Source organism: Acanthisitta chloris, unplaced genomic scaffold (assembly GCF_000695815.1).
Source record: "Acanthisitta chloris isolate BGI_N310 unplaced genomic scaffold, ASM69581v1 scaffold10283, whole genome shotgun sequence".
NCBI lineage: Eukaryota > Metazoa > Chordata > Aves > Passeriformes > Acanthisittidae > Acanthisitta > Acanthisitta chloris.
In genome coordinates this window covers 55117-72048 of record NW_008664291.1, presented here as the reverse complement: position 1 = coordinate 72048, position 16932 = coordinate 55117, and the positions used below count along the sequence as shown (strand labels likewise).

Here is a 16932-nt window from a genome sequence, read left to right as displayed (position 1 = left end):
TCCCCTTAGCCCCCGCCCCGCGGTCGGGCGAGCCGGGCGGTCTGTGTGACAGCTCTCCTGCCTGTTCTGCAGGAGGAGATCCATTTAATGCCATTAAAACTAATTGCTCTCTGCGCTGCGGCGCGAAGGGACCCCGGGGAGAGATTGGGCTGAGTGTTTTGGCGGGCGGAGCGCAGGCTGAGAGGAATTGCTCTGGGGCGGTGGGAGGTCTGCGCTGTTCGCACGCTATTCTCCTGTACCGCCGGTGTGATTCCAGTTTCCTGCGGCGCCAGCACGCGGGATGTGGTTTGCTCGGTGTGTCTAAGCCGCAGCACAGCACAGAGCCGCGGCCTCGTCTAGACGCAGGTTTAATGGCTGGGGCAGAGTCGAACGCAGGTGGTCTGAGTTCTGTCTCCCTTTAGGAATTCCACGAGTTTAACCTGCACCGTCCAATCCAGCAGGGACTTTGGAGAGTCTGTTCTCTAGCAATACACTTTCACCCCTGTTCTTAGCACAGCCTTCCAGCCCACGGACAGCACGGATGAGCCCAGGGATTGCTGGTCAGTGGCTCATCCCTGCCAGTCTCTCCAGCACAGCAGCCACAGCTCTCTGGACATAGAAAGGGATTCCCTCAGCTCCACACCCAAACTCCACTCAGCTGAGCCTCACCATCTGTTCAGGCAGGCAAAGAGGAAGGATTTCTCCTGTGACTGCACACAGGGAGGGCTGTAAGCTTGGCATGTTAGGGTTAGCACAGGGACACAGTGCTAGGAGTTGTCTTCTCCCCTGGCACAGGGATATGCTGGCAGCTGCATGATCTCTGTCTTCTCAAAGCAAGCAGAAAATTGATGGGTGGAGGAGGGTGCAGGAGTAAAATAGGTCATACATAGTATGATACACAAAGTTTGTCACATAGGGTAATAAAATGCACACAGGAACAGAAACTAAATAAAGTTCAGATATACCACCTCCCTCTTTCCAGGGCAGGAAAGATCCAAAGTGTTTGGCCCAAATGGGACAGACTTGCCAAGAGACCTCAGCCCCAAAGTACAAAATAAAGGGAACTGTGGGCATTCTTCACCACACCTGATGCAAGGGCTAAGCATGGATTTGAATGTCCTCTCTGTGTGTCTATGGTTGTGGCAGGGCAAAGGCAGAAGGTCAGAAGACCTGAGCAACTGCAGGTAAAGATAAAAAAAGTCCTTAATAAGCAACAACTGATTTCTACTCCCAGCACTTGGCTCCAGCTTTAGGCTGTGGTGTAATTCCTGTGGCTGTCAGGAAGGCAAACTTTGGCTGCTCTGCATCACTTCCCGTGTGCTCCCCTTGCTGCACAGCCTCTGTGGAGAAGCATTCCCTCCCTTTACCTGCTTTTCCTGGGCGACTCCATTGTTCCACACAGACTGAAGTGGCACTGAGGTGTGTGCCCTGTCACATCAGGTGCTGCACAAACACCCCAGATGAGCTTCTGCCCACAAACTTCACTCTTTGCCTTTCCCAAGCACAGCCAATGTAGACTCCTCCAGAGAACAACCCCAGACCCCGTGAGGGAGGTGTGAACCCCCTTCTTGTCTTTCAAGGGCAGAAGGAGTGGACAGGGAACTAGCAGGATTACAGAGCTCTTAGCAAGTGCCTCCTTAGGTTTGTAACTGGTTATTTAAGTTGATTTGTGCAAGAAAAACTTGGCACAGCAGAGAGACAGGCATCTGTGGAACAGAGCCTGTAAAATGTAAAGGCACAGCTGGGGGAGTAGTGTCACAGAATCACTGAATCCCAGAGAGGTTTGGATTGAAAGGGACCTTAAATATCATCTAGTTCCAATCCTCCGCCATGGGGAGGGATACTTTCCACTAGACCAGGTTGCTCAGAGCTCCACCCAGTCTGGCCTTGAACACCTCAGTGATGAGGTATCCACATCTCCAGTTTGTACAGCACTCCGGTGCAGTTGCTCTCTGTGCTACAGAGATGTTCCCCAGCTCATCCTCTTCCAGGCCATGGGACCTTTGGGAAAGCCAGGGGGAAGAAACAAGACTGCAGTGGTGCTCCCAGCTGATATCTTCTCCGGTGATGTCCCACTCCTGCATTCTCATGTTAGTTACAACCAGGTTACAGTAGCTTTTTGCTGCTAATGATATTTCTCAAGTACTCAATTTCTTGATAGTGGGTTTCCCTTTTTCGGGGGGAGGGACCCCAACATATTTTTTCCAATTCTGGAAAAGTTCATGTTCTATTCAAGTGGGTTTCCAGACCAACTGGTTGCAAACATCACTTTCTACCTGTGAACTCTGCACAGGGCAGGGCTGTCTCCTACTCTCTGTGCAGCTCCAGCACCTCTCAGTGCCTCAGAGCTCTCCCAAAATGAAAGGGAACCTCAAACCCTTGACCTCAAAGAAACAATGAGTAGATTACAACCTCAAGGGCTGACAGCTGAGACATAAGTTGCCCCAGTAAATCATCTTCACTGTATTGTTTTTTGAGGATGGTCCCAGAAGGAATGGAGGTTGTTGGTATTCTCAGCCTCCTGCTGTGAGGAGTGGACAGCTGAGCTTAGCACTGCCATTTTATAGGAATTCCTGCAAAGAACCTGCCAGAGGGGCCCAGAATCTCTTGTATCTAAACAGTTTGTCCTGCTTATTCCAGAAGAAGATATATCTTGTTCCTGTTTCATTTAATCCAGAGTGGATTACATTAAACAGAATCACGGCAGACTTACTTCAGAGTGAAATGCTCATGCTGAACTGTGAGCAAACAGCTCCACACCCCCACAGATACTTAGAAGACCTTGGATCAGGGCCTTCATGAGCTCGCTGGGACCAGGAGATTTGTTTACTTTTGCTGTTCCCCACCCTGTTGCCCTGGTAAACTCCTGAGTACTGGTGTAGTACAAACACCAATTTATCACAAGATCTTAGGTGGCTGCATTGAGCACGTTGCTCACTAAAAGGAGCCCCTGCATCTGCACAGAGCCTGGGTAATAGCTACCAGACCTATGAGCTCCTCAGCCCATGCTTATTTCATTGTGCTATTAACTTTACAGCCTAATTATATCTAAAACACTTGCCTAACCAAACTCATTAATTAATTAGCAGTAGGCTGGGAAAGAGGATATGAAAAGAAAAGAGGAGCTCCACAAAGTCAGGGAGAGAAAGCGGGGAAAAGAGGGAAGGACAAAAAGTTGCTAAAAGAAAGCAGATCCCTCCTCGCCCTGTTTTATGCAGGATACAGTACCCGGGGACTGAACCCATAAATACAGATAATTAAGCAGTTACCCTACAGCTCAGACTCTCCAGGCTCCCTCCAACACCCACAGGAAAGAAAAGAGGAGCTCCACAAAGTCAGGGAGAGAAAGCGGGGAAAAGAGGGAAGGACAAAAAGTTGCTAAAAGAAAGCAGATCCCTCCTCGCCCTGTTTTATGCAGGATACAGTACCCGGGGACTGAACCCATAAATACAGATAATTAAGCAGTTACCCTACAGCTCAGACTCTCCAGGCTCCCTCCAACACCCACAGGAAATGTGATATAGATTGAAAAGTCTATGTGCTCCTATCTTTTTTCCCCCTTTCTGGCTCAGGAACTGTAATTAAAGGGGAAATCAGCCTCTCTCCTGCCTTAGAGAGTGCAGTGGCACAGCTGGTTTTCATCTTGGCTAGCAGGCTCTGTCCTCAGGCTACTAAGTGCTGAGTAATTTTTACCAAGCTCTGCTTGCAGATAAATGATGTTCTCCTCTTAGCTGCTGCCAGGCAAAGCTACAAATACTTGATCTTTTATTCTTTTCTCATAAACTCCCAACACTGAATACTAAAAATGCAGCCAGAGATTTTTCCACTGCCGTTTATTCTCAGCATGGTCACAAATGTATTACAATTACAGACACCAACTCCTTTGCTGCAGCTCCACTGCAGCTCCTCGTTAACCTGAAGCTTCCAATTAAAGGCTCCTTCAGTTTCATTGATAGTTTGCATATACTCCAAGGACCCACTTCATTTGTTTTTTTCCCCCGAAACACATTCCATGGGAAGGGCAACTGCTTTAAATAACTTCACACTAATTTTCTGGAGAAGCCTGATGAGCGAGTGCCAGTCTCAGAAGAAAAGCTCATGTCTGAGTGTGCACTTTGGGGAATTTCTCTCACAGCTACAACTGTAAAAAAATATCTGAAAGCTCTTAACTAAACATGGCACAACTGCTGGGCAAATTGAGTGTAGGCTCAGAACAAAGGAAAGAATCTAGCAAGGTACAACACTTGAAACCCATTAGTTTAATTCAAATTTTCTGCTGTGTTTCTAGTTAGACCTCACATGTTCTAAGAAACTGTGTAAGAATTAGTTAGAAATTGTATAGAAAACGATTTTGAAAACACTAGTTAACCTTGGCAATGCTGTTCTTCCACCTACCTCAGGGAGTGAAGCCCTGACCATGTAGCCAGCATGGGGAGGAGGCTGAGAACTGGTGAGAAAGACCATGGCTGATTTTAGACTCGTTTCCAGTCATGCAGTATGAACACAGGGAGTAATGGTGCTCACAAAAGTACCTGCACACTTTTTAAAGATAAACCAAGGTCTCAAAATAATCTTGATTTCAAAGGTATTTCTGAAGTGTAAGACTAATAGTCTGTCAGCTTCCTAAACACCCTCATGCCTGTGAAGATCCCCTTCCCAGCACAGACCCCAGTGTTACAGGAGTACTGGTTTAGTAGGATCAGCCCCTGAAGCAAGTCAACTTTCTGTTCTGCCAGAAGTGAGGGAGAAAAGAGCAGAGGAACAATTCTGCAAATCAATAACCATTAAAAAAAATAAAATAGGTAGAGGTAGATTTCTTCTAAAAGAGTAAAAATTTGAGCTGCTGCCTTGATGGCTGTGGCAGAGAGCATTTCCATCACTCTCTTCTGTCTGTTCTGGTGGGGGTGCACAGCTAAAGAACAGCTTTAGCCTGAACTCTGTTTGCACATCACATATTCCAAAACATGGCTTAAAGCAATCACTGCATGGTGAGTCCAACAGGAAGGTGTCCTGGGCTGTCTCTGCTGCTCAGTGATCTGTGCTTAGATCCAGCTCAAACCCCGTGAACGAGCAGAACAGGATGGATTTGTATTTCCAGATGGGGAAGCTGGGGGAAAGGCTCTGCATCTGGACTCAGAACCAAGGTACACAGTGATTTTTCTCTTGCTAGCCCTCAGGATGTGGCTGTCTTCTCTTAGCCCACAGAACTCTGTTTCAAGGTATTCTGTTGTAGTGTAGTTTCTAATTTTAAGTGTTTTCAAGTATTTAAAGTAGATTGTAAATGTCTGAAGCTCCAGGGGAGTGAATCTGTGCCATCTTTCCATTATTAAAGTGTTCAGACCCAGAGCTGGACTTTGGTCCAAACTACATGTCAGGGCAGTGCCAGGAGATGCTGGAGCTTAGCAGTGTTCCTGTGACTGAAGTGTGAGAGGGAACCAGTCCATGTTAAACACACTGCACATGGAGCACTCGTCTTAAATGCTTCGTAAAACACACAAAACATTGGTTAGAAACACGTTCACCACTGCTGACCACATGGGGGTTTATATTTAATAGAAATTAAATTAGTAGCATAATATACATAATGTGACACTTTCCAGTCCAGTAGTTCCCAATTCCTGCTTCCAAGTCACAGAGCAAATACTGTACAAAAATAATAACAAAGAGCAACCGAAGAGTAAACACGAACACACTGGACCCAGAAAGGCTAAGTTTCTGTGGAGCTACACATGCCAAAGGATACAGAACAATGACCCATCGTGGTACAATCATGCATTACCAAGGGGCAGCTCTACTGCTGGCAGGCACACACACTCCCTGCAGGGCAGGTGGGCTCTTCACCGTGCTCCGTAGCTGTAGTAGTAAGGTTCGTCCGGGCGGTACCCGTAGGCAGTGGCTGGGCGGCCAGGAACCCCTGGGGACTGTCCAAATCCATCCACTCCCATGCTGCAAAGTAAGGAGAGAGAGCAGGTTTTTGTATGGTAGGGAAGGCACAGCAGTGCTACTGTCCTGCCACAGAGACAGCTTAGTGAGGCGACTGCACAAGCCGTGTTCTCCTGCTGTCCAGCACCACTCTGCCTCCTCTTCTCCTGGTGGGAAAAGAAATGCTGCAGAGAAATGAACACAACTCCTATCAAGGAAAGGCTTTCAGGTCCAAGAGAAATCCCAGAAAAGACAGATGTCTTCTCTTCCACCCTTTTATGGATTTACTAGCCAAGCACTTCTGTGACCTGATTTCTCCCTCCATTAACATGTCTTTCAGGAAAGGCTTTGCACACACTGCTGGCAAAGCTCAGTGTAGCCCTGCCCTACACAGCACATCCCAACAGTCTGATTCCCTCCTCCAGTACATTTCTGAAGTGCCAGGGAAAATACCAACTAGAAGTGAGGAAGTGAGATCAGGCACAGCAACCTAGTTCAGTAAAGGATGAGGTTTTTGGTGGGATACAATATTGGCAGCCAAATGGCATCATCATATACTGAAAGGCTAGGTACTAATGAGCCAGGATAATTAGGTTTTCATGTAGAACATCATCTTTTACACCTAAGAAGTCCCACAGCAATGAGTTAGATACTAAAGCACCAGAACTGTGGAGGGAAAAGTGGCACATATTCCATGTTCAACAATAACTCTCATGCAGGAGGTAGAGGGAAAAGGAACATTGCCTAAGACACTGGATTACTGCCTGTTCATAGTTATGTCACTTCTTAACTTCCACTTCAGTAGAAGGACAGATGGAAAAGGATCCTGATTTATTGTCTGACTAAAGATGCATTGAAAGGAGCTGAACTTCCCCTCTGAAGACTGTCAAAACACAAAGAACCAAAGTGCTTTTGGAGTGGAGAAAAGCTGAACCTCATTACTGCCAATTATCCATATGGAACATGGGTTATGCAACAGTCAAGGCTGGGAAAGAACAACCCCTCCAGAAGATGTACAATGGGTGGGCCCCAGGCCCTGGCTCAGCAAGAAGCTGGCACTGATGAATTGATTGGACTCCAAGGGCTCAGATGCAGTGGTGGGGGACCACATCCATCACTTTGTCCTCACAAAGGCACTTTCCTTGGATTGTGCCTTGGTGAGGTCCTAGAAAAGGATCCTCAGTGCCTGGTTTCTCAGTAAACTAGCTCACTCATGGGATATTCTGGTAATCAGGTGAAGGTAGAAGGTCTGAGGCTGATGTTTGTCCTCTGAGAGGGAAGGAACACAATCAACAGCCAAGCTGCAGAGAAAATAACGCTGTTTTACCTGAACATACCTTGAGAAATGCTGTGCCCTGAAAGTGGTTTGTATTTCCATGCCTGCCTGTCTGTATTTGGATCAGCAATGTCCCTGTCTCCTAACTCCTGCACAGAGCCATCAGTCTGACCTCACAGGCTCATGTGACCCTTCAGCACAGCAAAGGGCAGCAGAGTGGCCATGGTGTATCCTGCAGTGGTGCAAAGCTCTGGAAATGTCTCTGGCTCTGCACCTGCCCCTGGCCACTCATTCCTTCCTGTATCCACTCCAAGGTCTTATTACTCTTTTTCAAGCCCATTAGGAAATGAGTTGGTGACCTCTGAAGCACCTTCCCCAGCTGCCTCCTTTGTACCTGGCAAACAACAGCTTTCTCATTATCAGGCTCTAAGCTTTGAAAGCCTCCTGAAAGAAGAGATTAAGAGAAATCCTGTTACTTTGTCTGTGTCTAACTCTTGCCTCCAGAAACCCCAAACCCTGCAGTCACCTTAGCCAGAGGATGGTCCGTGCTTCCACCCCTGCTCCTGATGTGCAGTGAGCCAAGGGAGAGAGAGACAGACCTTGCACAGGCTGCCCTTGGGTGCAGGTGTCTCAGTGCAGGCCACAAAGCTCTTCTGAACAAGCCAGCAAGGACAAGAACAAAGCTGACCAGTCTGGCAGCTCAGGAAACAAACCAGTCGAACAACTACTGTAGAACAACACCAATTCTTTAGAGAGTTCTTCCAGTACTAGAAGTGAATAACACGCTAAAAGAAGGTGTAGTGGGATTTGGAAGTGCAGAGTCTGGTTTTGTTGTGCTACTACAAGTTCTCAGGGATACCACACGTGCAGCACTGCAGAGAAGCAGGACCCTTTAAGGCTGCTTTTAAACTCCAGAATTCCATTGTTTTCTTCCACAGATCCTTAAAACATCTACAGCTGATTTATAATTAAAAGCTACTTTAACAGAAAACGCTTTTCTGGGTTTACCTGTCCATGTTGTTTTTCGGTGACTATAACGTTAGTTGTGGATAAGTTGCTTTCATTACAACTGGGGTAGAACGGGGACTTTGTGCATATCTGAAAACTATCAAAAACTTCATTGTGGCAAGATGCTGGGGTGAGTGAGGAGGCTGAGGGTGCTGCAGGCTGCAGGTCCAGTGTGCAGGGAGGCTGCTGACTGCAAGCCAAGCTCACAGAGGCTGTGCCTTGGCTGACAGGGGAGACAGCAGTAGCATCCTTGAGTTCACCGTGGCACAGAGGGAAAACAACAAGGACAGCAGCCTGAACGACCTGTCCCGAAGGGGACTTTTCTCTGAAACGTAAATGTGGCTTCTCTTGTTGCTTCAGAGTTTCAAGAACTTTTGGTTACTCGGTTACACACCGCAAGCAGATGAGTTTTTTGGGCTGAGGTGTAATAATGCCCCGAGCCACGCGGTGGCAATGGGCCTCTATCCCTGCAGGCAGAGCTCTTCCAGCTGCTTCCACCTCAGTAATCCTTATTCACAGAATTTCTAAATGCGTTTAAATTGATAGTGAAAGCAGGGAAAATATGGTTTCAATCACATTCTCAGCAATCATTTTTTTAATATTTTTTTATAAATGTGTAAGTAATTAGGTAAAGATCCCCAGAGTTTAAACTTTGAGGAGTATCAGTTATTTCCAAATGGTTCAGACATATGTTAGTGTCCTGAAGAAAACTGGAAGAGATGGATCAGCTGATAACTGCTTTGGACAGTTAAAAAAAAAAAAAAAAAAGGAACAGAACATCACATTAGAACACCTTGATCAAATCACTGCTCTCTCCTATCTAAATATTTCTCTTAAGTAAATGAAGGCTTGACCATGCTTGAGAAAAAACTGGCTGCATTTTTACAGGTTAGTGCTCTTGAAACATACCAGCTTTGCCTCTTGCATTGTTTGTGCTGGCAGCCTGCAGCACGAAGCTTGTCATAGTCCAAGGGAAGGCTCTGGAACCCAGAGGTAACGAGGGGTAGGACAACCAAACAGCCAATGTGTGCCTGGAGATTGGAGTCTGGCTGGCAGAACACACTGAGGTGCAGAAGGGTTCAAAAACCAAGTCTTGATGAATCTTTGCCCCTTCTGCCAAGAACAGCAGAAAGGGAGAGCCGGGAGAGATGGGAGCTCTGCGGCTGTAAACACTTGTTGGGTAACGATTGGTCTGAGAGCATCATTTGTGCCACGTGCGCTCAGATCTATACCAGTCACCAACTTCAAAACTTGCTCCTAGAAAAAATGTGTTGTGGCCTTAGGATACAGAATCTACCTGGAAACCCAGTGCTCAGCAGAGCAGCCATCAGCCTGTCTGCCTGAAAAGTCAGGGACACTAACTATGCAGTTGGGGCAGCAATCCCTGAATTGGCATTTCTTCCTCCCAAGATTCAGCCCTATTCAGCTAGGAGATGCATCACACAGCACCACAACAAGCTCCTCAGATAACCTGCAAGTTATTTCAGGCAGTTTTGCCTCAAGTTTGCGCATGTGTGCACAGACTGGCACAGCACAACTGTCTTCTTGTGCAGAGCTACCCCCAGGCCTGGGGCCGATGGAGTTAAACAGTGAACAGCACAGCTAATTACTGTGTACTGCTAACCTCAGTTGCTGGTTCATTTTGAGACCCTTTAAAATATGAACTGTGTATTTTACCCCTATGCACTCTCTTAATGATTTGTTTTTTTTAGACTGAAATCACTTCCAGCCATCAGTTATACTCGAGGTCTCTACACATGCACTTCTCCAAGCACAAATATTTCTTTTTCCTATTGGTCTGCCAGCCCCTGTCAGAGCAAATTTCACTTTAAACTAAATGCTATGATACTTAAAACCTCTTGGATTACTCAGGCTGCTAGTGTGATCTATGACCTTCCCCAAATGACAGCTGAACTTTCCAATCTGCTTGTTCTGCTGGGGAACTGAAGAACACATGCCGAAGAGGAAAACGTTCCTGATGTGCATGAGTGAGGAGAGATTTCTTAACAGCTCTGCTTATTGACGCTTACGCTGATTCATAACATCCAAATTAATATGCCCATCTAGGATCCTGGGTGCCCTGACATAGTTTAAGAGAACAATTGTGTTCTCCCTCACAGCAGGAAATGCCAGCCAGATCACACTGTGTCACAAAATACTTCCTTTCCTTAACCCCCTCCTGTCCCTAGAGCCTCGGGGACTAGATAGGCTTTGTGGTACGTCTGGAAGACTTGTCAGACTCCAACACAGAATACCCTACCAGGAATCTTCTGCTGGGGTTCCCCTTCAGGAATCTGTGCTGCTCCCCAGTGCACGACACTGGAGGAGGAGAGGCTCAGGAGGTAATTAGCACCTCAGTGCAGACTGACCACGGAGCTCTCTGTAAGCTCTCCCGACGTGACAGACACCTGAGCCTGTCCACACCAGCGTTCACACACTGTGCCTATTGCTGGTGCTGACAAGGTGCTCTAAAACTAGAGCCTAATTCCTAGGTACTAATTCCTCTGGCATAAGCAGGGCCTCAGAAAGGCAAGTCTAGGGACACTTGGGAAATTCTTAGCCAAAAGTAACCCCTTAGAGTCCAACTGAAACTCTCCCCTGGCAGAATGTATGCATCTTGGAGGGATCCCAGCAGGAACCTGCTTGGGAAACAGGCCTGGACACTCAGAGGCACAGAGCAGTACTGCAAGAATCATTCCAGGGTGTGCTGGGAAAGACTGGGACTCCCTGCATAGGGGAAGGTGGCCCAGGAAAAGTCTTCCAGGGTGAAATACCAGTTTAGGAGCTCACACTTTAGGGCCAAAGTTTCCTCCTTTTCTGCCTATCAGTTTTGTGGTTGGTAATACAAATTTTCAGCACCCTGTGAAATCCTGTTCCAGTGGGAATCACTGCCCACTGAAAGTGAACTCCAAGCTAAACACATGCAGTGCTTTCCCCAGAGCCAAGATTGCAGCTACATTTCTTTTCATCCTGAACCTGTTGTAAAACTCTGTCAAGCCTCCCTCCTTACTCTGCATCGAGGAGGCCTCATATCTCACAGGGTCTCAGCCGCTCAAGTTTTATCATTTTTTAAAGAAAATCTATTTTAATAAAATAATCTGTAAGTCTGCAATTCCCTAGGCCCTGTATCCTCGCTAAGACCAACCAAACACTACTTGCAGCTCTCCACTTAGCAGCAACCCCACCAAGTCCTAATGAAAGAATCACACCCAAAGCTCTCCGTGTGCTCCAGGGAGCTGTTGGGAGGGTTTATGTGCAGGTGTAAACAGGCAATCCCTGCTGACACACACAGCACCTCTTCTTCCTGCCACTGATCACACCTGCAGCTTTCCACAACTCCTCCTGTGTACCTGAGAATGGGGTTTGAAGCAGAAGGTTCCTGAGCATCCTTCCAAAGCCTGACAGCTCACAGCAGCCCTGCTGTTTGCTCTGTACCTTCTCCCTCTAAACACCAGGTATTATTGTTTCTAAAACACACTGCCTTCACTCCCAAGCCATCCCCAACCACAGGCAGTCATTCAGAATTCCATTCAGCACAGCCCTGAAGTCCCAAAGTTTCCCTTCTGTGAATGTACTCATGTGTGACAGCACCACTGGTAACACAGGGTAGTTACTATTCTCTGTTCCCTGACAAACTCTCCTGCTGTAACCCCCTGTATTCCATAATGCTGCATCGAGTCCCTGTGTGTAAGAGACAAAACACATTATGTTCAGATCAATCCCAAAGGCTGTGTTTTTCTCCAGACAAGCACATCACTATAACCTGCACAAAGGACATGCAGTTTACTGTTTATAACACTTGCCAACAAGAGACACAGGACTTTGCCAGCAGCAAAGTCCATATTTTTTCTGTCATCCCAGTGGGTGTTTTTGTTTGCTTGTTTCTGAAGTGTTGCTGAGAGGTGCTAGAGTGCAGCTCTGAGACAAGGACTGCAGAGTAAGAGCACAAACCATGGGTTATGGAAAACTAGCATACAACTGAGAAGCCTTCAGAAAAAAACAATGATTCTTTATATAATGTCCTGTAACTGTAGATTCTTTCGCTATTGGCCATGACATTAAACTGCAAACTACAAGTCTCTTAAATTCTGCTTCTCATGATCCCAACTTTTTCTTCCCTATCTGTGAAGACTTTTTTCAATGGTTTCTATCCCTCAAGCTCAAGTGGGAGGGGAGTTTTGTGGCAGAGACTGTGACTGTGCACACTGCATCGAGTACCAATTCCACCTCTACAGTAGCACTGAATATTAATGCCCCTTAAATAGTAATCGAAGCTCAAGTGGGAGGGGAGTTTTGTGGTAGAGACTGTGACTGTGCACACTGCATCAAGTACCAATTCCACCTCTACAGTAGCATTGAATATTAATGCTCCTTAAATAGTAATCTGTTCACAAGGCAGAAAGTGTCCAAATGAACCCATGCAATAATACTTTATCTCCCTTGTGCACTATGATACAGCTTTTATGGATATGATCATTCTCTCCTTCTATGTGATCCAGTTTTCTTCAGTGCACTTAGTGACTTAAAGTTTCCCACTGCTTCTGGACTCGGTGCCCAGTTGTATCTCAGCACAATACTGTTGCTTCTCCCTTTTAATTGTAAACAAATGCAAATATGACAATGGTGGAGAAATGAGCACTGTCTTCTGTGTCAGATCCAGCTCTGCACCAAGCAATAAGCAGCCAAAATTCACTGGTGGGGAGGCAACATTAAAAAAACCTAAATATTTCCCAACTGAATTGTAAGAACGCAGTGAACTAAAACCAAATGACCTTGCTGAGCCAAATTCAGTGCAAGCCTTGCTTGAAAGCTGTGGTGCTTGCCATCCCTGCTCTGTGAACACTGCCTGGGACCTGGGCTCAGCTTCTTGCTCTGTCAGTTACCTGCTGTGTGATCCTGAACAAGCTGCTCCTTTTCTCCATGACCTCAGTTCCCCATTGGAGGATTGGAAGAGAAAACACTCCAGACATTAAAGACAGCCAAATGACAAACTGCAGCAATGAGAAGACTCCAATTAGACTGACACAGACAGAGAAGACTGTTGCTCATTCCGCAAAACCCCCTAGGAAAAGAGAATATTTCTGCTCTGCTAGAAGAGCAAGTATAGCCAGAGGGCAAAGCAGCGACTCAAAGACTGAGGTTGTTTCACAGAGCCATCTCGTTTCTTTGGAGGGCATTGGGATACATTCCTTAGCACTCCTCCAGCCACACTCACAGGGAGTTGTTCTCAGCTATTCTCTGCAGGATTTGTTAAAAGGTCAAGTGCACAGTCAGAGCTGGAACGGAAAGCAAGAGCTCTGGCTTTCCATTATAAGCCTGACAGAAACATGTCCTGTGCTCTTGGCTCAGCAACTGGCCAAACCCACTGATTAGATACATCCATTTCTTAAAAATTAATTAAGAACTCAAATAAATAAAAAAGCCCCGAGGAGCAGGCAATAAAAAAGCAAGATGTCCTTTCCTCCCCCCTCTCTCCTTGCACAGTCCAAAGTGTATCTGTCACCTCCATAAATTGAAGAGTACATTGCCTTAATCTCCAACTAGTAACAGGTCTGGCTTGGGAACGTTTCAAGCATCTCTTGATCATCTCCAGCAAGTTCAGTGTTAGGTTGGGTACAGAAGCTTCAGGCACTAGCCTGAACAGAATAAGACCCTGAAATGGCAATTTCAAGTGTTGCCACCGATGAAACCAGCTCAGGATCTGGTCCATGTCTTCCACTAGCATTTCCATTTCCAGATGGGAAGTGTTCCTTGAATCCTGTGCTAGATTACAGAGGAGGAACACTGTGAAAATACACTCGGAGATAAGCAGTTGAAGCAAAAATACAACTCTTTGGTGCCCTGCACTGAAGGGCTCTTAGCTGGAGACTGAATCCTTTAGATCTTTATATAAACCCCTCAAATCCAAGCAGTGCCACTCAGCTCTGTGCTTTGAGTGGGGACAAAAGTTCCCTCCTGTGCACAAATGAAGCCACACGAGCAGGTCATGCTGTCTGCAGGGCTCAGCACCAACAACTGGGCAACTCAGTGTGGATGATAATCCAGCTGCTGGAGGGAAGGAGGGAGGGAGAGTCAGAAAATCTGTTCTGCTTTGACTTCCAGCTGCAGCCAATAAAAGCTTTCAAAGCCTTTTCCCCCGAGTTAACATTGCTGGGGGATTTGCAGTGCTCACTCGAGCACACACAGCAAAGGCACTTGGAGTGTTATTACTGATGAATAAACTTGCAGTATTTTTTACCACCACAGATGATTGCCCAGATTTCAACCATTTTATATATCTCAACACAAGGCCCTGGTGAAATTTTGTCAAAATCTACCCCAAATCAGCAATGATTTTAGTGTTTACCAAGAGGGAAGTAAATCTCAGTGTCGCTTACTGCTTTTGTTTTCTTAGGGATAACACTGGATATATCAGGAAATAAGGCAGATACAGACAAGGAACATTTTCTTGGGAGATTTATACCTTGGAGGAGAATTATTATGCAAAAAACTCAACTTTACTTAAAGGAACTGATGACAAAATGTTTCCTCACCAAAACACTGGGCAGGGAATTGTGAAAAAAAAAACAACTTAAAAAGCTCAAAACCCAGAAGGCAAATAAAGTCTGTAAACTTATTTACTAACTTTTTTTAAAATCTCATGGTTAAAAAAAAATCATCTTGTTTTTCAGAGGGAAGGATAAATGGGGGTTCAGTCAGCAGAGCTGGACACAGAATCGAAATAAAATTTTAGAATCAAAACAATTTTAAGTATTTGGCAAAGAAATTAATGTGATACATTAATTTTTATGCTAGAGACTTGTTCAGAACACACGTTCAGTTCAGATAATAACAATAAGAAATATCCCACTGCTATATGGGACTTTCTAAAACTCTAAAATGAGTACATCGAGGGTTTCATTTTGAATCCTGTGACCATGCTTATACCCAGCACACAAAACACCCCTCACTTTATTACAGTTCTAAATCTTTCTTCCAGATCTGGCCTTGCAACCACTTGTCTTGATAAAATAGGTCACTTGAAAAAGGAAAGCTCAATAAAATGAATTACAAAACCAACAAGATTAAACTGATTGTGCTGTTTTTGTACAGTGCAGCCGAATCCTGCAAATATGCTGCTGGCTGTGGTTTGGCATTTAACAGCATGTGATTAGTGAGAAGGAGGAAATTTTATTCTCATTAACTGTTGCAGATTTACTGCAGTGAAAAAGGGCTATGTAACCTGAGAAGTGACAGAATGGAAAGATCAAAGCAGCAGTCTGGAAACTAAATAAACCTTCTGGCTACTTCCTGCAAGGAAAATTCACTCTGGCAATGTAAAACAGAGTCCAGTTAAAAACTACTCTCAGTTTTATGAGCTGTCACAGCAGCTTGAGTGGTTTGGACCAGTCAAGTTTAGAACATTATATTTCCTTGTTTTTGTCTCAGATACTTCTGTAAGCAGTTTTATAGTTTCTTTTTTCTTTTTTTTTCTTTAAAAGAGAAAAATAAAATTCTTTTCTTTCGGCTGAAATCGAGAAGGTCACAGCTAAACTCATTAAAAACAAGCAGGTCTTCATTTGCACATTCCATTCCCCTTTACTGCATTTTAATATTTCACTTTGAGATTTATAAGCAATGTACATTTGCTTTAATAACTCTTCCGCATTCTGTTCACTTATTGTTTAATATAAGTGCAAATCAGTTTACAGAGCCCAGATGGCTTGTAACCAGGGAGCCAGTCTATTCCTAGTAGCACATCTGGAGGGGCTAAGAGCAGCAGACAGAACGTGGGAATTAATTAATGTTACGTTTCAGAAGAGACAGACCCAGGTTTGGGGGATTTCTCTGGGAAGACATTCCAAAGGACTTGAGCTAAGTGCCACAGTGTTTTGGTATTCTTTTAAAATTCTTAACAGCCATGATGGGTAAATAGGGCCAAATGCAGGTGGAATAGAGTAAAATAAAAAGCAGCTAAGAAATGTGAAAGAGGCCCAAGTATCCTGTATTCCAAAAGAGCTGAAATGCATTAAACCTCAATCCTAACTCTCTTCCCAAATGGCATCTGCAACTCGCTGAAAAAACTGCACCTTTAAAATATTCCCCAGCAAGCTATTTCATCCCTCAGCATACTAGTGCAATTGTTGGGAGCAATTAAACTGCTCTTACAGTAAATGAAACAAGTGCAACATGATCCTTCACGACTCCAGACCACACACCTTGGAGAGGTGGTGTGGTCTGGTCACTGCGGCAGTGCCGGAGCAGTGAGGAGAGCACTGCTCTGCTCCAGCCTCTGCCACCTGACCTGGGGTGAGAAACTTCCCCTCTCCTCACCTCTGGTTCCCTCCCTGCCCACCCTGACTATCAGCAATTTGGGGCAAGGACTGCATATTGCATGTGGGGTATACACAGCTGCTTAGGAGCTTCTCCTGACACAGCCTAGGAACACAATCCAAGCACTCAAACACACTGAAAAGCTGCTGTGTATTGAACATTGGATAGGAATAATCTTGTCCTCACATGGATCTTCCCCAGTTACAGTGCTGGGCCCTAATCCTTCAGTGGTGAAATGCAGATATCGCCAATTTCTGACAAAATGTCACTGATAAATATGGGCCACAGAGTAAACTCTTATCTCTGGAACAATCAGACTCCTGATCTTCAAAAATGCTACAGGAACTGTCCACATCACAGTTTGGTCAGACACACCTTAGCAACAACTCAGCTGGATTGCAGTATTTCTTTAAACAAGCCTGAGTAGGGAGTAT

The 16932-nt window shown here is 45.5% G+C and overlaps 1 protein-coding gene across 1 annotated transcript in view; it reads right to left on the bottom strand.

The window, feature by feature from the left end:
* Positions 1 to 5816: 5816 nt before the first annotated feature.
* KIFAP3 (kinesin-associated protein 3) overlaps positions 5817 to 16932 on the bottom strand; it is a gene marked incomplete at its 5' end in the record, with an annotated part of 61897 nt that continues 50781 nt past the window's right edge. Inside the window, 1 exon segment of the mRNA XM_009071293.1 lies at positions 5817 to 5925. Coding sequence (XP_009069541.1) covers positions 5817 to 5925 — 109 coding nt within the window.